At 37.4% G+C, this 22,637-nt stretch overlaps 3 protein-coding genes across 3 annotated transcripts; 2 read left to right on the forward strand and 1 right to left on the reverse strand.

Moving 5' to 3' along the window:
- Positions 1–1,993: 1,993 nt before the first annotated feature.
- Positions 1,994–2,740, reverse strand: LOC115620272. Its single transcript, XM_030513439.1, has 2 exons — positions 2,363–2,740; positions 1,994–2,299 (listed from the first exon to the last, which is right to left on the reverse strand). The coding sequence occupies exons 1-2, from the start codon at positions 2,738–2,740 to the stop codon at positions 1,994–1,996; spliced, it is 684 nt and encodes a 227-aa protein (XP_030369299.1).
- A 1,416-nt stretch (positions 2,741–4,156) lies between these two features.
- Positions 4,157–5,032, forward strand: LOC115620273. The gene is made up of 3 exons (XM_030513440.1): positions 4,157–4,537; positions 4,603–4,791; positions 5,027–5,032. Exons 1-3 carry the CDS (start codon positions 4,157–4,159, stop codon positions 5,030–5,032), a joined length of 576 nt encoding a protein of 191 aa, XP_030369300.1.
- A 3,264-nt stretch (positions 5,033–8,296) lies between these two features.
- LOC115620275 (mucin-19) lies at positions 8,297–13,710 on the forward strand. The gene is made up of 4 exons (XM_030513448.1): positions 8,297–8,317; positions 10,067–10,773; positions 10,885–11,963; positions 12,974–13,710. Exons 1-4 carry the CDS (start codon positions 8,297–8,299, stop codon positions 13,708–13,710), a joined length of 2,544 nt encoding a protein of 847 aa, XP_030369308.1.
- The last annotated feature ends 8,927 nt before the right edge of the window (positions 13,711–22,637 follow it).

The raw sequence follows: 22,637 nt of genomic DNA on the forward strand, positions 1-22,637 counted from the left end.
TCTAGAAAAACTTACATAAAACAACAAACTGGCGGCAATTGAGCGACCAAACGCGCGCGCCCACCTAATTGTTGTTGTTGTTGTAGTTGTTGTTATTATTATTGTTGCACATCGCTGCTCTGTGCTGAAGCTGTCAGACAAATTGTAGTTATGTTGACTTGGTCTGCCGGGCTGCCGGATGTTGTTCTTGTTGTGGCAAACACTATTTGTTTATTATAATAATAAATTAAAAATTATGCTATTATATTGCAGCTAACAATCAATTTTTAAGCTGCATGCAAATAAGGTCGCATTTACATTGTCTTTTGTTCTTGACTATTTAATATAAAACTCTTGCTTTTGTTTTAGCCATTATGTATGATTACACTAGTTAACAACGCCCGCAATTTTTAAAGAAATTAATAACGAACTATTGTTGATTTTGCAAATGTTTAGTTTCGAAAATACCCTAAGCACAAAGTCTGTTTAAATTTTGGAACTATTTCAAGCGAAATGAGAAATAAGATAATTCAAAAATTGATACATTTTTGCAAGAGCTTTTATCTAAACTAAAAATAACTATTATTTTTGTGTACAAAAGTTATATTTTTATCACTAATTAAAAGAATGATATTACATCACAAAACTCGTGAAAAATATATATATATTTTGTGCTTCACTTTGTACTTAAAGTCCTCCTGCGATTTCTCGCGGCGAGTGTTTTTGAAAAACCGTCCGTTATAAACCGGAATGCTTCTCCCAAAATAGATTGTCTTAGTTGTCCTTCCAGAAGAAAGCTGGATAAAGACTGTCTCAGATCCAAGGCTAAAGTATGTGATGTGTCTGTATGCACTTCCACTTTCTCTCTGATAAACCTATGAGTGTTACCGGTGTATTACCAGCATTGCACTCTTAATATATAATAATAACTCATTAATCCCAGGAATGACTTTAACTCTGCTTATCACTGCAACTTTATTTGCTTACTTCTCAACTCCAGACATGCATTATTTTTAGATATAATTATAATTTTCATGTTGAATGCAGTGGAATCGAACACATTTATAAGTTTGTAAGCTAGTGTTATTATTATGTATTTGTATACTATTGGCGCGTTGCCTTTCCATAATCAGTTTTTATGGCCCATAGAAGTGTTATAAATTATTATTTGTGTAGTCGCAATTAGTTATGTTGATTTTTCTGTCTGCCATTAAATGTATTATGCATTTTGATTTAGCAATGATGGTGGGCGTCTGAAAATGAGACTAAATTAATTTTTTATGGATCATAACTGAAATGCACGTAAGGCCTGGTAGGATAGTGGATTTCTTATGAATTTTATATTATATTTTCAAATTCGAAATTGTCTCCTAGTATGTTGTTCTTATGGAATAATATTAGATTTCTATTTGAAATGCTGATCTTAATTTAATGCTATGCTTCATATAATTTTTGTAGACATACTTGTAGAATATTTTAAAACTTATTCAGAATCGCCTTATATTTATATTTATGCCATCAGCCTATACTAGAAAGTTCAATATATTATATTTTAAAATTTTTTAGAGATATGTCTCTGAACCAACTTTGTAACAGTATTCCAAGCGAATCTGAACCAGTAATAATTAAATTCTATGTAAGTTGGTGACTTCCTTTAAACGTTTTAACTGCATAATTCAGATATGGCACTGAACAATATATTGTTGCTAACTATTTGATTTAGCTTTAGCTAAAGAACACACAAGCAGTCTTTTAGATAAATGTAGATTGTAAGTTCCATGTACCTTTCACAATTGAAAATGGACAGTTAAATTTTGCACATTTTTAATTCCCGGGAAAAGTAGAACCGGTAGTTGGATAAAAAGTTGAAAAAAAAAAAAAATTAAATATATCCCCGTTGAGCTTGCTAAATCAAAACATATATTCTCTCAATTTTTCAAGTGATAAAAAGAGGTAAGGATTGTTTCCGATTTGGGTGAAGCGTTGTTGGAACTGCTTCAAGATTAATGGAGTTTTATGGAGAGTTAATGCTTCTTGCGGTGGTATTTTCATAAGAAACAGATGAGTTCCATGTAGTGCCTGTTGAGTTCCATGTACCATCTGTTGTGATCCATGCTGTTGTTGTTTCTGTGCCATTGCCATTCAAGCATGCGTTCAATTGCTCATAAGTCGAAGTTGTACTTGTTACATAGGTACTCTCTGCGTTATTCACACAAACGGCCAGCTGCGAATCAATAGTCTGGTACGCATTCTGGATATCTGAGGAAATATTTTTTGCATCGGCCGAAATGGAGTACATAGCCTTTGAGTCTGCGGCGGACTGAAAAAGAAGGGGAACAGCTTTTAAAAATATATGCATAATTAAATAGGGAATTGTACTTACCAACTCGGCGAAACATTCGAACGCCTCAATATAGCCCACAATGTTGGCACAGTTATTTATCTCCGCACATGTAGTATTTACATTCTGCGAGATCTGAGTAAGGTTGCTTGCCCACTGGGCATCAATCTGGGTCGAGGCCTGATCATAGGTGCTACTGCACTTGGAAAAGTCCGTTTCATATTGATTTGTAGCTTGGGTCAGGATCGGCTTGTAGGTATTGAAGCAATCGGGTACTTGGTTGGGATTACTCGCGCTCAGCAGATCAGTTTGCTTTTTCAAACGATCGATTTTTGGATCCACTACGATTTTGAACTCGTGCCTAGCGGCCAGAGCCACGACTCCAAGGCACAACACCAACAAGGCAACTTTGCAGCACATGGCAATATAATGTTTACTATTGTGTCACAGTCAAAACGGTGAAGATGCGCGACTTCGCTGCCTTTTTATAGGACCGAGTAAGCGGATGTGCTCAGCATCTTATCTATCATAATTGGTTCTAGTTGTTAAGGTTTTCTTAAACTTGTGTACTTGTACGCCTTATCGTGTAACTAGATAGGGAGGCTTTATCTCTATAATTAGAAAGTCGTTTACGGGCAATTGGATAAAGATTGTAGCTACTAGTTGCAGTTTTGTTTTTTGTTTGTTAACCTTATTTAACCTACATTCTGCATATTTTTCATAGCTACTATAGAAATAGGTGTCCAAAAGCCTTTCTAAGACAATCGCACATGAAAAATATTTAATAAAACTTATTCCCTACTGGGCAAGTTTGGAGGATTATTCAGAATTTGAAAGAGTCGAGCAGCATAATTTTTGCGTTATATATGATAGTACATATACACTTAGTACTACTTGTATATTAGAGTGAATTTACTTTTTCTATCCTCAGTGAGAGGAGGAGGTCCACGAGGGTTGTCCAAAATCTATAAAGACATTTGGCATTCGAAAAATTGCATTTCATTAAAAGGGTTTGTGACGTTGTCACAAATGTATTACAAACAAGATAGAACGCTACAGTCGAGCATGCCCGACAGTACAGTATCCTGTACTCTCCACAAAAAAGAAAATTAAAAAAAAAATATTTTCAAAAATATTTAAATTGACAGCGATTTTATTTATGGCTATAACTCTCTTCAAAATTGACCAATCATCTTAACAATCAATCAATCAACTTAACATATGGACACATAATCACTAACTGGAGGTATTTGCCAAATTTGAGTACGAAATTCCAAAAATTACGTAAGTTATGAAAAAAAAAACACGAATTGCGTGGGAGTGGGGGGGGTGCATCGAAAAAAAACTTAAACTCGTACTTTCTCGGTCTTAGGAGAATCTGAATATCAAGTTTGGTAGTTCCAGCTTTCATACTTTCTGAGATCCTTGCGTTCATACCATCGGGCGGACAGACGGACGGACATGGCTATATCGACTCGCCTCAAACAAATTGCTAACAATATTAGTTCAAGCTGATGGAAAAGAAAAAATTCAGAAAAGGTTTATTCTACTTAATTACTTGGAGACGATAAGACAACCCATTTCCTCTTAGCCCGAAGGTGTATAAGTATTACAACTGGTTAAATGAATCACAAATAATTTCTCTTTTACTTGTAACACGAGTTACTGATTGAGCAATTAATAGTCGCTGTGATATAACGGAGAACATATTTTGGAGATAAAGAAACACAATTGAATTTATCACTTGGGCTCGGCGCTATATAAAAGAAACCGAAATCTTTGCTTCTTGACAAGTTTGTTCGTAGCCACAAAGCAAACAAGCAAGTGTATATGAAGATGCAATTGAAAACATCCTTTTTCCTCGTCTTGCTCGGCCTTAGCCTGATACTGGCGGCTCAGTTGAAAGTGAAAATCAAGGTGGATCCGAAAATTGAAAAGCTTAAGGCAGAAACCAAGCAGCTGGCCGAAGTGCATGCGGATTTCTCTCCAAGCTGCTTCTCCTACTATAGTCCGATATTGAGTGGCATTACCGATCAGTACGAAGCTGAATACGGAGTTTGCGTGAGCAACTACGATAATGCAACTGCGGCTATAAATACGCAATGGCAAGCCCAACGTGAGGCCATGCAAAACAGCATTTACAACTCCTGCAACAGTCTTCAGTCCTGCAACAATGCTAACAGCAGTCTCACTGCCTTCGAATGCATCGCCAACACTGTAAGATCAATTTATATGAGTATACCAGAATTTAAAACTAATATGGACTGAGTCCTGTGTTACAGAGCGCTGAAGATTCCAAAATATTCTATGGAATTTCGTCCAATGCAACAGATGCTGCTGCCAAAATCAAGGACCAGTACAATGTGGCCGAAAGCCAACAAACTATTTGCATTAACAATGCTGAAACCGTCTATGTGACCCAAACTACCAGCACCTATGAGGAATTGAATTCATGCCTCAAGAACGGCTATGTTAGCACGCCAGGTCCGACAACACCTTTTCCAACAGCACCCACAATCTCTAACCCAACAACAACACCTTACCCAACAACAACAACTTGGAGCGGTTAGAGTATTTCATGTACACTTGTGCATGAAAATGTGTGTAAAAAAGCAATAAAAAAGAACAGAGCATAACATTCATTGTTCACTAAGTTTTGTTTTTAATGGGCTGTATAAACTGAATCCCGCATTGACTATCCCCCAGGTATAGGTTATGATGGAATTGTTAACATAATGGAATAATAATACAGGCCGGCAATATCTAGTCCTCATCACGTTCGCACATTTAATTAAATTATATGAGAACTTAAAAAAGGCATCATCATAATATACAAGTACTTCTGAATATAACTTCAGTTATACCCAGCAATATGTTACATAATTCTCTACTTGTTTTAATATTCATCCAAATCCGTAATCAAAATGAAAATTTATTAGCGAAACAATGTCACTCCAGTACTAAGCCCACAAACTGGAGGAGGGGGTTCGCTCTTCTACTTTTTGCTTCTGCTATGGGTTACAGTTCGGCTACAGGACTTGCTTCAAAGTTTGTATGAAAAATGCTTTTCAGCCATTTTGTATGATTTCACTTAGGGTTAGGATGATAGCAAAATTGATACATTTTTTCAACAGCTTTAATTAAATATGTTTCTTCTTGAGCACAAAAGCTATCTTTTCAATACCTATGAAAATAATGATATTAAATCAGAAAACGTGTGAAATATATAGAATACAATTGATAATTTTAAAAATATATTCACACAATTTAACTGTTAATTTTCATGGAACAATATGAAACATACAATTTAAATTTACCTGAAATGAAATACAATTTTTAAAAAAGTATGTTTTGTTTGTATTTATAATTGTTGATCGCTTAGGTCTTCTCAACTCCAGGCTTGCATTACACTTAGATATATGTAATTAATATTTGCATGTCGAATGCAGTGTAATCAAGCTCTTTTTTTTCAACAAGCTTACTTTCGGATAAATTTAAATTGTAGGGTTATTATTGTTCCATGAAAATGAACAGTAAAATTTTATGATTATATTTTTAAAATGCTCAATTTCCTAGGCCAAGTAGAATCGGCCGTTGGGTAAAAAGTTGAAAAAGAATTAAATATATCCTCGTCGTTCTTGATAGATTAAAACATGTATTTTCGCAATTTTTACAATGATAAAACATTTATTGATTGTTTCCGATTTGTGTGGAGCGTTGTCGGAACTGCAGACTGCCGGTAGTTAAGCCTTAACTGCTTTAGGATTAATGAGGTATTATGGAGTTTCAGGCCGTTGGGGGTGTTGGGTTCAATGTAGTGCCTGTTGGGTTCCATGTAGAGCCTGTTGGGTTCCATGTAGAGCCTGTTGGGTTCCAAGTAGACCCTGTTGGGTTCCATGTAGAGCCAGTTGGGTTCCATGTAGAACCTGTTGGGTTCCATGTAGAGCCTGTTGGGTTCCCTGTAGAGCCTGTTGGGTTCCATGTAGAGCCTGTTGGGTTCCATGTAGTGCCTGTTGGGTTCCATGTAGAGCCTGTTGGGTTCCCTGTAGAGCCTGTTGGGTTCCATGTAGAGCCTGTTGGGTTCCATGTAGAGCCTGTTGGGTTCCATGTAGAGCCTGTTGGGTTCCATGTAGAGCCTGTTGGGTTCCGTGTAGAACCTGTTGGGTTCCATGTAGAGCCTGTTGGGTTCCATGTAGAGCCTGTTGGGTTCCCTGTAGAGCCTGTTGGGTTCCATGTAGAGCCTGTTGGGTTCCATGTAGAGCCTGTTGGGTTCCATGTAGAGCCTGTTGGGTTCCATGTAGAACCTGTTGGGTTCCTTGAAGAGCCTGTTGGGTTCCATGTAGAGCCTGTAGGGTTCCTTGTAGGGCCTGTAGGGTTCCTTGTAGGGCCTGTTGGTTTCAATGTAGTAGAACCTCTTGCGTTCCATGGAGCGCCTTTTGGGGGCAATGTAGAAACCGTTGGTTTCAATGTAGTAGAACCTCTTGCATTCCAAGGAGCGCCTGTGACCAGAGCCACTGCTCCCAGGCACAACACCAACAAGGCAACTTTGCAGCACATGGCAATATAATGTTTACTATTGTGTCACAGTCAAAACGGTGAAGATGCGCGACTTCGCTGCCTTTTTATAGGGCCGAGTAAGCGGGTGTCTCAGTTTCTTATCTAATATAATAATTGGTTTTAGTTGTCAAGGTTTTCCCAACCTTGTGTACGCCTTATCGTGTAACTATATTAAGCTCCCTATCTCTATAATTAGAAAGTCGTTTTCGGGCAATTGAATTAAGATTGTAGCTACCAGTTGAATTTTTGTTCGTCTGGATTCGAAGAGTTAAGAATACAAAACTCAGGACTTGTCTTAGCCATATGCAAAACAAAAGGAAGGAGTGCAGACCCACAATGAACACAATCAACAAATAGTGCCCGAAATTCAGAAGTAAACTACGGCCCTACGGGACGAAAATGGTAAATAATAACCCTTATAATGGTGACCAACAAAAGAAGAAATAAACACAATAAAGAGTTAATGAGACACCCTCAATTGGATAGACAAATTGCTAACAATATTAGTTCAAGCTGATGGAAACCATATTGAACTTGGATACGAATATTTTGAAAAGCAACAAGAGAGAACGCTACAGTCGAGCAAGCTCGACGGTGAAATACCCTGTACTCTCCACAAAAAAGAAAATTAAAAAAAAATATATTTTAAATAATATTTAAATGGGCAACGATTTTATTTATGGCTATAACTTTCTTCAGAATTGACCAATCATCTTAACAATCAATCAATCAACTTAACATATGGATGAATAATCACTAATCACTATTTGCCAAATCCAGACGGACAGACGGACGGACATGTCTAGATCGATTTCTCTCGTCATGCTGATTCAGAATATATATACTTTAAGGTCGGAGATGCATGTTACATACTTCTGCATGTTACATACTTTGCACAAACCTAATATACCCTTTTTACCCTACGGGTACAGGGTATAAAAATACTTACACTATACGAGTATAAAAGCTTTATTCTATTTAATTACTTACAGGCGATATTGGAATTGGTTAAATGAATCACATATAATTTCTCTTGTACTTGTAACACGACTTACTGATTAAGCAATTAATAGTCGTTGTGATATAACTGACAACATATTTTGGAGATAAAGAAACACAATTGAATTTATCACGTAGAAACCGAAATCTTTGCTCTTTGACATGTTGATTCGAAGCCATAATATAGCGTAATGCCTTAAAATAATCTGATGTTTCACTAAAATGTTCATATAACTGTTGAGGGAACGAGCGAAATCAGTATGAGTAGCAATAACTTGTGATATGTTTATTACGATACCATTTCCAGCATTGGGAATTATAACTATTTTATAGATACTAGCCATAGTTTAAAAAATGACTATTCACTGTAGATGATTGCAAAAAAGTTAATTTCAGTTCAAGACTGTAGGGTCGAAAACGATGTGCACGAGGTATTCAAGTGTAAGTAGGGCTGCCAAGACTTAAATATTCGACTAGTTATTTGTGTACGTATTTCAGACGGCAGACGGTCTATGACAAGAATATGAAATATGAATGTTGAGTGTATTCCATAACAACATAAGAGTAGTTTCAATTAAGTGAAAAGAATGGCCTGATGATTTCTAATATTAACTGCTGTTACATTTCCAATACATTGCCAAGCACTACAATAAATGAGAAATATCGCGTCTTTTCGTTTGTTAACCTCAGAGCTATTCTTTTGAAGTTCGAGCACTAAACTGCGTAGATTAGTGTGCAACTTTCCTCCTCTGCCTCACTTGCCACTTGCAGTTAATTATGCCGCTTACAACCTATTTACATGGCCTGGCTGGGCAGAAACCGCACACTTCAAACGGGACCGCAGCATTCCATTGATGTCTTAATAAACTAAACACATTATTATGCAAATGTCATAAGGCGAAGCGAACTCCAAGTCAGTCAATCTCTTGCCGCCGCTCGCCTGCTCCCTGCATGATTTATGCACATTTGAAGATATTTCAAGCATAAATACACATTATCGTGCATACAAACATACACTCGTATGTGCATATCTTAATATAGTGGGCCGCTCTGATCACTTCAAATGATATTTTAATTACGCAAATTTATTAATAGATCGCCGAGATAAGTCACAGCAAGTGGCGGGTGTCAGCACCTGACCGCTGATTAAGCGATGCCAAGTGCGAGAAATGCATCATGCATAATGATGTGTACACTCAAAGAAATATACTTGTAATTGAGGTAAATTAAGAAAGTATGGCTCCAAAAGAAATACTGGAGCAAAGCTGTTCAAAATCTCGATAGAAAAGTGGATTATCTTCAGCACTTTCTTAAATGCCGCAACTGATCTAAATTTTTATAAATTATCTTCTTTAAGTATTCATATTCATATGAAAAAATGAACGAATCTTAAAATTGTTAGCTCAGTTTTGCGTTTTGAGTATATAATCGAAAAAGACTAAGAATCCACCTTCATACGTTTCGTTTTTATTTTCATTTGGAAGCAATGGGAACAACTTGTTTTGCTTTTATAACTACTAGTTTTCTTATTTTTCTGGTAATATAATTATTTTAAGCAAAAATCAACAAAATACAGCAACTCCAAAAAATTAAATTGTTAAAATAGTAGAATAAAACCTGATTCCGCACGTAAAATTATTTAATCGTTGGGTTTTTAATTTATATTAAGGAGTATGATAATAAAATCTTGGACAAAAAAAATCATATTTGATCTCTGTTATAAATTAAATGTTGACTTGCTAAAAAGGGGAATTTTCTTTTTTAAATAAAAAAACATGATATTACTTAACTTACAATTAAGAAAATTGATCCTTAAATGTTTATATTTATGTTGAAATACATTTTTGGCTTATTGCATTACCACAAATACAATTATTTCAAAAGTTGTATGAACTAGCCATTGACTTCGCAAAAACAAAACAAAACAAACAAAGTATTGTTAGAAGTATTTTTTTAACTTGACAATAATGCAAGGAACATATTTGAAATTGTTAAGATGTTATTGAATCTAACTTTATTTTAAAATTTATTTAATTATTTTTTAAAATATTTGCTTGTATTTTTCATAAATTATTAAACAATTGGTTTTTTTTTTTAATTTGTGCGCAGTGCATCATGGTTGGCTGGAAAAGCCGATGAGGTCATTAGTTGGACACAAAACTAAATCATTTCCATTCCTTTTGTTTGCAGATGTTGTGCTGTCATACTGCGCATGCGCGACCCACCGGCCGACAAAGTGATCTCATTGCGGGCAATGAGTTCCTCAAGCTGTTTCTCGATCATGACGAGCAGCAGCGCAGCCTGCACAGCAGCGAGTTTGAGGGTCGCGCCGAGTCGACGCGCGTGGCGGGGGCTCGGAGTCTGGAGCACAAGACGCGCTATCGCAATGCCAATGGGCAGCATGAGGCGGACGATGAGGGCAAGCAGGTGGTGAAGCTGGTGACGACGGGCAGCAAAATCGTCTTCCTGGAGGATGCGCCGCAGGCGGGTCCGGCAAAATCAAAGACGAAAGTGCGGCCCAGCGATGAGGTCAAAGTGTTGGCCGTTAGTGTTAGCTCATCGAGCAAGAGAGGTGGAAGGGTGCACAGACCCGTTACGTCCGCACCCAAAATCACAACAACAACAACGACAAAAGCAGCAGCGACTGCAACAACAAAAAGAGGGCGCGACGATTTCGTCAACAGATCGCATAAGAGCGAGTTGTCCATTGAGGAGGCAGAGCCTTTGACCATGCATAAGGGCAAGCAATTGGATGTAATGGATGTGGAGAGCGATTCACTCAATAGTGCCTCGGATATACAGAGCGTTCTGGCATCGCCGCTCGTTGCAGCTGCCTCCAAACGATCCACACTAGTCGCCGCATATCATGGACGAACTGGAAATGCCACAGTCTCGTCATCATCGTCATCGTCGTCAACGGCTTCCATAAATCACACACGTGATGCTGCTGATGGTGTGGATGCTGGTGATGAAATTAGCGATGCCGATGACTCCACACAAGACAAATTGTTGCCGTTCCAGACGGTGATCTATCACGACACCAAGCAGGGTCACGGCCCCCAGTCAAGATCAATATCGTACAGCTCCATATCGCAAAACGTGGACGATTTGCCAGCCTGGCCGCGCTCTGGCGGCATTCTGGCCGAGGCACAGCGCAATGTGAGCGAGAGCCTGAAGCTAGCCCATACCTCAGAGCCAGCTCGTTTCTATTCTGTGCCCTCCAAAATGTATAGTGTGCCCTCGAAGTTCTATTCCGAGCCGGCCAAAGTGTACTCTGAGCCCGCTAAGGTGTATGGCCAGCCGGAGAAAGTCTACTCGGAGCCCTCTAAGGTTTACGGACAGCCAAGTAAATTTTATAGCGAGCCGGCGAAAGTTTATTCACAGCCATCAAAAGTCTATGGCGAGCCTGCGAAGACCTATTGGCCACAAACTGTAACAACTAGCGCAGCAGTAACGACAACAACTACTATACGGCCGCCCACAACAGCAACAGCCAGCGTGATGAAAACAACAACAACAAAAGCAGCAAAATCAGCAATTTTGGAGTCGGTAACTGTGCCAGCGTCTGGCACCTTTTTGAACTCACGTAGACCGGCAATTGTCTCGCGCATCGCATTTGGCGAAGCGGCCAGCACAAATTCAAAAGCGGCGAAAACAACTACAACAACAACAACAACGACAACAACTACCAGGGCACCCACAACTAGAAGCAGCCATGCTGCCACCGTTAGACCCACTACCTGGCATCACCACCATTATCACAACCATAATCAGCCGCAGCCAACAAATGCCCAGTCTCAGTCTCCGTCTTCGTCTCCGTCTCAGTCGCGTCGTGTACTCTTCAATTTGGATAAATTGCCGTATGATTTATTGAATGCTCCGCAACAGTCCATGCGGCATCTATTGGAGCCAATTTTGTCCAAGAGTTCAAGTCCCGGCGATGCACAACACTACACGCAGCAGCAACATAATCAACATCAAGCAGCTAATCATCAGCAAGAGTCGCGTCCATGTTGGGAGCAACGTCAGCATTCATCACTGTCGCTACAACATTCTAATCAAAATGCCAAAGGATTGCCCAACAGAGGTGAGTTTCCAGACAGCCTACCCATTACACTGTACTGCAGGGTAATGCTCTCTAGATGAGGAAAGTGATGATTAAAAGCTAAGCATGATTTATGAAACCAAATAAAGTCTTGGACATGTGGCCAGCTAAACTCAATTTACACTCCCTATTTGCTCCCGGAATCTAAATTATTGAACTAAAGCTGATATGTATTTAAAAAAGACCACAGTTTTAGAATGGAAGGTAGCTTTTTTTATAAGGTCATCAAGTGGTAAATTTATCCTAGAGTGCAGAGAAGAAGGGACAATTATTTTATTATGTTCAGGAAAATGATAGACAAAAATGAGAAATCTTTCTAAAACAGCTTTAAAGCGATAATTAAATATTTTTTCAGCTTATAAACATATTGAAACTATGCAAGGTTTTTAAAAGTTGACCAACTAAACCAAATAAAGACTTGGACATGTTTCATCAAATTTTTTTCGACCTCATTGGCCAGTTAAACTGTAGTTACACTCCCTATTTTCTCGGAATCTAAATTATTAATCTAAAGATGATATGTTCTTAAAAAAGATCACAGTTTTAGAATGAAAAACGAAGGTAGCTTTTTTATGAGTTCATCAAGTGGTAAGTTTATCCTAGAGTGCAGAGAAGAAGGGATAATTTTTTTGTTTATGCTCGGTTCGGGAAAATGATAGACAAAAATGAGAAATGTTTGATCATTGAATATGTTTTCATCTTATACACATAACTGTCCAAGGTTTTTAAAGTTAGGCTCATAGTATAAAATACCGGTAATGAAAAAAAATTAATTAGCGTTGAAACACAAACTTCATATTAAAAAGACCTTTCTGCTTAGTGGCTCGACTCTGTAGTATAGTGCAGTTATAGGCTACTCAGACAGTTTGGCAGACGCACAAAAACTATTGCCCTACCTTAACTAACTAATCTTGAACTTATCATACAACGACGTACATACTCGTATACTCGTATACTATACATCATACCTCTCTCTTATTCTCTGTCGACAGATCTAGTCAAGTGTGTTTCCAAATTTGCACACCAACATGCACCGTCAGCGGCTGGCATCAGCGCCTATTCATACAGTTCTAGCTCCACCTCTAGCAGCTCCTCCACCTCATCTTCATCTTCCTCAGCAGCAGTTTTGGCTGCCCATCCCCCCATGCCACAACACTTTACAACGGAACGCGCCGAGATCTACACGCCGACCCCAGAGCAAAATTACGAAATTGAAGAGTCCGTAAGTGTTATGACAAACGGACGCGCTCATGGTGTGCAGGGTGGTGCGGGCGGTGGTGGAGGTGGCGCTGGTCTTGCTGCAGCATTGGCCACAACACCAGCCACTCCAGCAACAATAACAACAACAACAGTGACAGCAGCAACAACGCCACGCAGTCGGAACCGTGGCATAGACAGGGGTCGCGGCTCGGTGGTTTACAACGCCAACACAAATGCCAACGATTATGATGAAGGAGGCGACAGCGGAGGTGGGGAAGGTGACGATGAGAGCGGAGGAGGAGGTGGAGGCGAAGAATCGGATGATGACAAAGTTGCCTATGTGGTGGAGGGACGCAACTATCGCAAGTATCGCGTCGAGGAGAAGACCGACGATGGCTTCATCGTCGGCGAATATGGCGTTGTGGACCACAACGATGGAAACTTGCGAGGCGTGCGTTATACAGCCGATTCGACCATTAATCGCAGTCTGATACAAAAGGCGTTGTTGACATTTCTAAAGTTGAAGTAGTAGTTGCAGTTACTTGTAGTGGTCGAGAAGCAAAAGAAGACGAAGAAGAAGAAGGTGAAGCAGCAGCAACAGAGGAACCAGCAGTTTGTCGGCCATTAGATGTTGGCATTCATTTCATGCACATGTGATCCAAGTCGTATTTTAGTTAGTCTAGCATAAATAAATGTACTTAATATAGTTGCCAATTAGTTAGTTACACAAACACTTTCTTATATCCTAAACACTCTCCCAATATCTCCCTTTCGCGCTCCGCAAAACAACTCTACTAGAAACTGCTTGCGATTGAATGATTAAGAGGTTAAGAACAAAGCAGTTGAAATGTCCAACATTTGTGACGTCACGAGCATACGGGTACTTCTGAAGGCCATTTAGAGTGGACGAATACAAAGCAAGTCTGAATCAATTGAAGGAACGACCATTGATTGAAATTTAACTAAAAATTCGTTTCATTTAGTTTGAAACTTTGTTGCTTTCTAGAGAGAGCAACTTTGAATTGAAAGTGAAATTGAAACCCCATCAGATATTTGAAACATCTGATGCCTAAGGCGCCATTTCATACACGTTAGATGTAAACAAATTAGACGTCTATGCATCACATGTCTACATGAATGATGTCTATAAGCCAGAAACTTGCACGAATCATACAAATTCGTTAGATTCGTATAAGTATTCCCTCTGCCCATACGTCAAATGTCTACACATCAGATTTATGCACGTCAAATGTTTACAAGAGTTAATGCCAGAATAATTTCTGGCTATTTGAGTGACCATCCGTTTCTGTCACGCAGAAGCCTCGTTGTAAAATAAATACAAATAAAATTAAACATACTCGTAAAATCAAATATATTTTTGATTTTTAAATAAATAAATATCCAGGAGGCACCTGAAATAGTGACGTCACATATACACCTTTGATTCTCTCAATCGTGACCAACACTGATCCACCAATCCCTCTACACATTACTACTTTTTGTCTCTGTGTGTGTGTGTTTGTAAACGAATTTGTTTAATTTGTAGTTAATATTTTAATTAATTTATTATAGTTGTTGGTATTGTAATTTAATTTATTGTCCTTAAACAACAAAACGCATCGAAATTTCAACTAGCAACTTGCCATAATTATTAACTAGCCGCACCAAACCGTAGCAACTGCCTTTTGCAGTGTTTGGTCTAGCCACATACACAACTACACATACATATGTAACACATGTAACTCTACATACACACCTACTATATACTCGTACACAAGTACACAAATGTATATAAGTATAGTGTAGAGCTAAAGCATATCCTAATTAGCTGTAAGCACCATAAGTCGTCTAGTGTAATAAATAAATAAATAAATAAAAAGTAAGTAATTGCATTGAAATAAAATAAAATCGCAATAACTCTGATTGTATTGGCATTTATGTTTTTCTTTTAAATTGCAATTGTCGCCGGGGGTGCTCATCCTTATGGCAGCTGTCAGCTGACGGCGCAGCAGGGAGGAGAGGGGGATCCCAAAACAAAGAAACAGGTTGCTGCAAAACGGGCGATATGAGCTGTCGAGATGCGTTAAAAATTGCAGGCAGTTCGAAAATGTAAATAACCATTTAAAATTGATTAAAAACATACTGCGAATGGCAGCGAACACCACTGTGACAGACGCACAGTGGAACATTTAAAATTTGCTTTTAAATGCATTAAAATAATTATTTAAACATAATCTCAATTAGAAGTTGAGCCCGATTTGTGAAGCCTAACTTTATTGATTTAATTTTTGGAAGTATGCGTACGTAGTACATATTGTATATCTTAGTAGTTAGTTAGTAATATATCTTGTTAGTTGTATATCTTGCTAATAATATTGTATATCTTGCTAGTATATCTTATTAAGGGAAAACGAGTAGAATGCATAGGTCGCTCTAGCCTGACTCTAATATAACCCATTTCTGCCACAGAAATTCAACTAAAATAAATGCAAAACTTATTCTAATAAAAAAATTTTTTGTAATCAATAGGTTTATTTATTTATACTTGTATAAAATAGGGAGTTCCTCTGCCTAGGGATTGGACAAGTATACAAAACAAATCTTGTTTTCCTAGCTGTTATGGTTGTTCAAAAGTTATCGGTGGAAGTTATAGACGAAAGGATGAATGGTTAAGTCTACATTGATTTGCCGATCACATATAGTCGTATTATGTAGCCACGCGTAATATGATGATAATTAGAGTGTAACATAGAAATTGTCTTATGTTCTAAACAAATTCCTTACATCTCGCTTTCGCGCCGTGCACAAGAACTCTACTAGCAACTGCATGCGATTAAATGATTAAGTGGTTAAGCATTAAACGGTTGAAGAGTTCAACATTTATGACGTCATGAGCTTAACTGCCTTCGGCTTTATATAGATTATCAGAGATTAACAGTAAGAACTGGTATTCCTACAAGTGATTTAAATTTAAATGAATACAAAGCAAGTCAGATTTAGTTGAAATGATGATTTTTCATTCAGTTTTTATTCGGATTTTATTTCGAACAGCTTATTACACCGTCCTCTGGTTGATAGATTTGCCGCTAAGACTTTCTAGTATGCCCTTTCACCTTATGGCACATGGTATTGATATGTTGCAGCTAAAGTTAAATTATGCAAATAATATGTACATATATTCTGCAGAAAATAAGCTTTATTTACAAATTAATGCTTCAATTTTCTACAACTATATGCTTGGATTCGAAAGCACTGTACGAACACTACACACCATATCATTAAAAATTAATTGATATGAACAAGTGACAAAGCAGGAGAAAAAAAGGTGAACAGCAGTGGAAGAACAGTTGAAAAGGCAGATGCACAAAACAAACAACAATAAAAATGCTCACATTCGTATAAATTTTGAATGTGAAACACGGAAATGGCAAAAAGCATCGCAGCTGAGGCTGTCCTGCTCTGTGGAGCTGAACAAGTAGACTCGTAAGCTGGCTGCTTATCTGGACTGGAGCTGGGGCTCTGGAGCTGGGGCAGCCATTTCCGCCATAACGTTGACAAAGTTTAGGACTGAGGGAGCGAGACAAAAGCGTACAACATCGGTTTTATAGACACATTTGGCCAATTAAGCGCTGATGGGGCTGCCATAAATAAGGCAGCCAAACAACTGGAGCGGGCTCGTTAACTGATCTGCCCCAATACCGCAAGCTGGTAAAGCGAAATTGAATCGAGAGTCGGGGGCAGGGCCAGGCAAGGCAAGGTAAGGCAAGGCAAAGCAAACAAAGCGACCGAGCGACGACGTGCCCATAAAAATCTGAGCAGGACCTGTGACGGTGCCGGTGCCGGTGCCGGGGCTAGTGTTGGTGCTGGCGATGGTGATGACGCTGAAGGTCGCTGAACGGCCTTGCTTGCGGTCGACCGACATGTTTGGCGTCTGCGTGTCGTCATTTGGTTTTTTATTGCACGCCTCACATTTCTTGTCGCTGCTTAGCAAATGCTGTTTGGCGAAGTAAAAAAAATTCCACTCAGGGCGCCAGAAATAGCTCAGGCATCCTCTCCACATTGCGAGAGTGGTCTGTGGCTATTTTTAAATGTAAGACAATCGGTGAATGTGCGAATGGAGGTCGTACAAGTTCAGCTTTGGTATTTTGTCTTATCGGCTTAAGCCATCAACAGGACCTCAGAGACTCATCAGCAGCTGCAGCAGAATCGCTGACGCGATCGGTGTAAAATGCGTGAAATACTAAATAATATAATACTCTTATGCATGCATGCTGTGCTCATAAAACTTCGAGAGTGAGTAATAAACAATGCACATTGTGTATACCCTTACCATAGAGGTATCCATACAAAGATGAAGTCGTAGGTATGGAGGCATTGCAATACTTGTTACTATCGATAGAGTAATTTCTCGAATGAATAGTAGCAAGATCAATTTCTCGCTAAAACAAACTACTAAAGCGAAGTTATGATACGGTTTTTTATTTCGGCATCTATCCTGCTATTAATAATAATGCCGGTAATATTTCTGAAGCTGGTTTCATGCAATTCATTTCTGTAAGTGCAGTTACAAGTTAAGTGACAAAAATTTTAAATATTTGCTAAGTACAGTATGTTTACATTATGATTAACAACAAAATTAAAACTTATCATAATTATCTGGTCGAAGTTTAAGTACAGTTTGTCCTATATTTCACAAAATTATAATTATTATTTTAAGGATTAAACCCTCAGCTTTACATTTTTAAACACTTTTTAAAAATAATACTTAGGATCAGTATATACTCTGAGGATAAGAAAATTATATTGTTTACGCATATTAATAGTTTGAAATAATTGAACTCTTTTTTACAGAAGAAACGTCAAGTAAAAAGATGTTTTAAAAAGGATTCACATTTCAGTTTATTTCAATCACTAGTCCGCCCTTAAATTTTGCATCAGAGTTTTCTTTGTGGGCAGCGATTACATGTCGAGACCAAGCATATCCGATCGCTAAATCATATGGCAGTTTATAGAAACAATGCGATTTGAACGAAGTTTTCAGTTATTCTATTATTCTGTGATCGGTACGTATATGTGATCGATAGGTATAATAAACCTTGACGAGGGATAGCCTTTAGCATATCATTATATTTTTGTATCGCTATTTTTGTTGGAATCAATTGATTTTGTGGTATATGGTATAAGAATGAAGCGCTATCTTTATGGAATGTAATCATTTATTTCTGCAAATATTTATTTTGGGTGCTTAAAGATGTTTTTATTTTCATAAATTTTGTGATTTTTATACATTTATTCAACATTTTTGGAACCATAGTATAAGCTTAGTGTATTTTCTTGTTTCTGATGCGTTGCAAACATAATGCTAAGCTTGTAATACCTTTTGCAAGGGTATGCGAAAAAGAGAATGTGCTGCAAAGATTTAATGCGAAATTCCAGAGACAACAATGCTGATGTTGAGATGCTGACGCCAATGCGTTTCGAACCTCATCGGCTGCCTGATCCGGACTGTGGTCAAGGAACTGAAACTGGTTATACCGTTGCTGCTTAAGTGAGGCAATTATGGGTCCATTCCATGCAAAATCAAATAATTCTGCAGCGAAAACAATTTAAAGCTGCACACACACACAATAAAGTGAAAGAATTGTGGGGTCCAAAAGTAATCTGCCACATTTAATGATGAATGCCCGGCTAGCATGTTTGCCCCAAAGCTGCCTCAATTGGGGGCGTGTGGCTGTGCGTGTCGACAATAAATTTGAAAACTACACGATTCTCGGACTGCCTGACAGGTTGAACGACGCATGCAGCACACGCCCCCACGTCCTTTTAGTTGCTTTTTAATATGGAGGCGTGGCAGCTGGATGGCCATTCTGACAGCTCAGCTAGTGAAGCATCAAGTGGCCAGAGATTTTGTGGTTGGCTTCATTAAAGTGTCTGCGTTTCCGTTTAAGATTGCCTTGAGTTGTCTGTTCAGCAGTTGTTCTACAATTCTTGCTGTTGTTGCTGATGTAGATGCTGCTAATTGCGCTTTATGGTTGTGTTTTTACAAGCCTTTCAACTCTCTCATTCTCTAGCCTGAAAAGTATCCTGTCTGGGGATTTTTGTTCTTCAGCTTACTTTGTCAGGCTGAATGCAACATTTTTACGACCACTTTGTTACTGTTGTTCATACGAAAGAGTGCTTCCTTAATGGCAACTTCATTAAGTGCGCTGTGCATGCTTGAAATTTATGATCACTTTTATTCAATATTCCAGTCTTTGTCAATGAGCATGATCGATCGTGCATTGGAAATTTATGACATGACATTATAATTGACCGATTTGTCATTATAATTAGCGAACAGCAAAGGCTATCCAGGCAGATTGGCAGTAAAATAAAAAGAGCTGCAAACATTGTTGCTTAATTTATGCACAGTGCTTGTCCTGTTTTTAGACAGAACGTAGCTAGGAGCAGCTAATCAATTTAGTCAAGGATGACTGAACAATTATGCTCATAATTTTTAAAAATAAGCTCAGTAGCTCTTAGCAGCTGGCTATACATATTGCGGGCTAATGAATGCTGTGAACGAATGTATATTTGATAGTTTATAAAGTAGCTTATATTTATATTTTACAGATAACGAAATAAATTTTGATGCGGATAAAAACAAAACCAAATAATTTAATTTGAAAATAAAATGCACGAATTCTGTTGCATACTTTTGGACGTCGTTACATAATGCATGCATTGTAGCGTGTTTTTTGAAGAACCCTTATAAATGCCAAGCCACAAAGTATGCTACAAGTAATTCGCAGTGACTCTAAAACTTTTCTGTACTCCTCCAAACTGTGACTCAGCTGTGTTGTTTTCATATTAATCAGATAATACATTCGATTTCATTATTCTGTTAAAGACAGAAACACAAATTATGTAATATACCTTGCTTAGATTCATTTTAAACAAAAGGTATTAATACGATTTTTATGAAAGCTTAATGCAGACAGAGAACTTTGCTATTGCAATTTAATTTAAATTATCGTTCATATTACCATTAAAATATTTTAAAAATGGTTGTTCCTTTTAATAATGCTAAAACGAAAACACAATTTTTCAGAATTATTTGTAATGTATTAATAGGTTTATGTAATAAAAAATATTTTCAATGTAAATGGATATAATACGAACAAATTAAGAGAAATAGTTTGCTCGGGGTCCTTGAAGATCCACAGTTATTGCAAAAAGAGGTATTTCATTCAATTGAGCAGTACTTTCAAACTAATAGTGCATTACGCTTTAAATAGGACTTTAAACAAATCATTGAATACAAACAAGCTCAGCATTAAAAAAACAAGATTCTTCGGTGATTAACAAAATGCCAGATTGGATAGGTAGGTAGGAACGGATTGGATAATGAGTTGGTTCTGGCAAAGGGATTTGTTTTAGGTTCTACTGCTTGGTCCATATAATAGATTGTAGATACTTAGATTTGTAAACAAATATATAAAATATATTCTGTAAGGCGCCCACGAGACTTCTGAACAACCGGAATCAATCGAGAAAACCAAAAGTGTGTTTTAAATTTATGCTTAAGCGCTTAATAAATGAAGCCTTACACTGATAAAAAAGTTGCATAGTACGGATGAATATTTTCATATTAAATTTAATGTTCACCTATTTCATATTCAAATCAAATATAAACATCGTACATTTTACTAAAAACATATTCAATTTGTGATTTTAATATGACTAACATTCAAAACAAAGTGTAAAACTTCGTTATTAAAGTGTGTCATATTTAATGTAATGTTGAACCATATTAAATATTAATATGCACACACTTCAAAAAACAAATAGTTAAACTTACTATATTCCATAGTAAATTATAATATTTTTCTCAACTTTTAATATACTAGAAATATATTAAATTTCAATTGAGTATAATTCTCAAGTCAGTTTTCAGCGGTTGTGTGGTATAAATACAAAGTGTAACCGCTTGGAATACAGATATGGTCGTTAGGTATGTGTCAAGTAAGTGTTATTCAAACTATATCCGTACTAAAGACCATAAAAAACATAAAAAAAATGTATTCATAATATAACAAATAGAACTTTAAAATTGCTTTCTGTTAAAAATAGTGGTTCTATAGAAAAAAAAAAAATATATATATATATAGAAATAAAATATGCATCGTGGAATAGTCGAATATTTAAATGAGTTAAAAAAGACCTTAAAAAATATACCTTTGGCGTGAATCAAACCCACGTCTCCATATCATCACTTGTGATTTAATATCGTCACACTTTAAATTTAATATTTTTAAATTAAATTTTTAAATTTAAGTGTGCACACTTCATATTTACTAAAACACACGATGGTGCAGAATCGATGGTAGAAATAGTTAAACCTACGTCTAAATATTGAAATTTCCGCCCTTTTTTTTTATCAGTGTAGCCTTAAATACTATTAAAAAATAATAGTTGGAAGTTCAATTTAGAAAGTCTCGGCAATAAGGTGTTGTTGGCGTTGGAATCCTTTTAGTTTAAATGATTTAATTTTATTTAGGTGCCTTAGGTGGCTTAACAAAAAGATAATAGTAACATATGTATATGGTGATTGAATTTCTATTTGGTATTTTAATTAATAAATGTATAAATGAATGTATCAAAAATTGTTTGAACTATAAAAATAGTAAATCTATCTTCCTTATATTTAATAATGCAAGCAAGAGGTAGCAGATTTATTTGGCTTCAGTTTTCGCACCGGAAACAAGGAGGATTGAAATTAGGAAAAGTCATGAATCAAGCAAAAAGTTAATTCACAAAAATCTGAGCCTCAAACACGGGCCATATAAGACAATAAACAATGAGAAAAAATGCAAATCATCTCACTTAAAAATGCAGAAAGTGCCCGCACTCGACTGAGCTGCCCATCTTCCACGTATATGTGTGTATATATCCGAGTAAACACATGCACATGTATATGGAGCAGAACTAATTGTGTCTGAACAGCAATTAGCAAGAAAAATATTTAAAAACTCAACACTTTGTTAATCCGCAAGTGTCAAGCAAATCGGGCAGCGCGCTCCCGCCACCGAAAGACTCACAATGGTGGCAAAGGAGTTCAGCCAGACTGGCTGGCAGAAGGGAAGGCAGACAGACAGACAGGCAGGGTTGAAGTGTGCGTTCCGGGTAAAAAAAAAAGAAGAAAAAAGTGAACACACCAGCATAGAGCAGAGCACAGAATTCGCTTGAATTGAAAGGGGTTGGTCCTTTCAGGTCCACAAGTGACTGACTGAGACCTGTTGTTGTCGCACACAGGCTGTACAACAACTCACATCTTTCAAAATGCTATATCTTTTGATATGTCTTCGCATGATGAAATATAAGAAGAAGATATGGTGCTGCTGCTCCTATAAGTTTTCGATATCAAAGGACATTCGATCGCGCATGCAACATGCGTTCAGTGCCGCCATTCTCTTC

This window comes from Scaptodrosophila lebanonensis, unplaced genomic scaffold, assembly GCF_003285725.1.
Source record: "Scaptodrosophila lebanonensis strain 11010-0011.00,11010-0021.00 unplaced genomic scaffold, SlebRS2 tig00000024-arrow-pilon, whole genome shotgun sequence".
In the NCBI taxonomy this organism is placed as follows: Eukaryota; Metazoa; Arthropoda; class Insecta; order Diptera; family Drosophilidae; genus Scaptodrosophila; species Scaptodrosophila lebanonensis.

What these genes read in the sequence shown, in the direction of transcription:
- LOC115620273 (XM_030513440.1), top strand. Translation starts at nt 4,157, where the DNA reads ATGCAATTGAAAACATCCTTTTTCCTCGTCTTGCTCGGCCTTAGCCTG. An exon ending in TCGAATGCATCGCCAACACT is followed by an intron (nt 4,538 to 4,602) that starts GTAAGATCAATT and finishes CCTGTGTTACAG; the next exon opens with AGCGCTGAAGATTCCAAAAT.
- LOC115620272 (XM_030513439.1), bottom strand. Translation starts at nt 2,740, where the DNA reads ATGTGCTGCAAAGTTGCCTTGTTGGTGTTGTGCCTTGGAGTCGTGGCT. An exon ending in TCGAATGTTTCGCCGAGTTG is followed by an intron (nt 2,300 to 2,362) that starts GTAAGTACAATT and finishes CTTCTTTTTCAG; the next exon opens with TCCGCCGCAGACTCAAAGGC.
- LOC115620275 (XM_030513448.1), top strand. Translation starts at nt 8,297, where the DNA reads ATGTGCACGAGGTATTCAAGT. An exon ending in TGTGCACGAGGTATTCAAGT is followed by an intron (nt 8,318 to 10,066) that starts GTAAGTAGGGCT and finishes TTTTGTTTGCAG; the next exon opens with ATGTTGTGCTGTCATACTGC. An exon ending in CAAAGGATTGCCCAACAGAG is followed by an intron (nt 11,964 to 12,973) that starts GTGAGTTTCCAG and finishes CTCTGTCGACAG; the next exon opens with ATCTAGTCAAGTGTGTTTCC.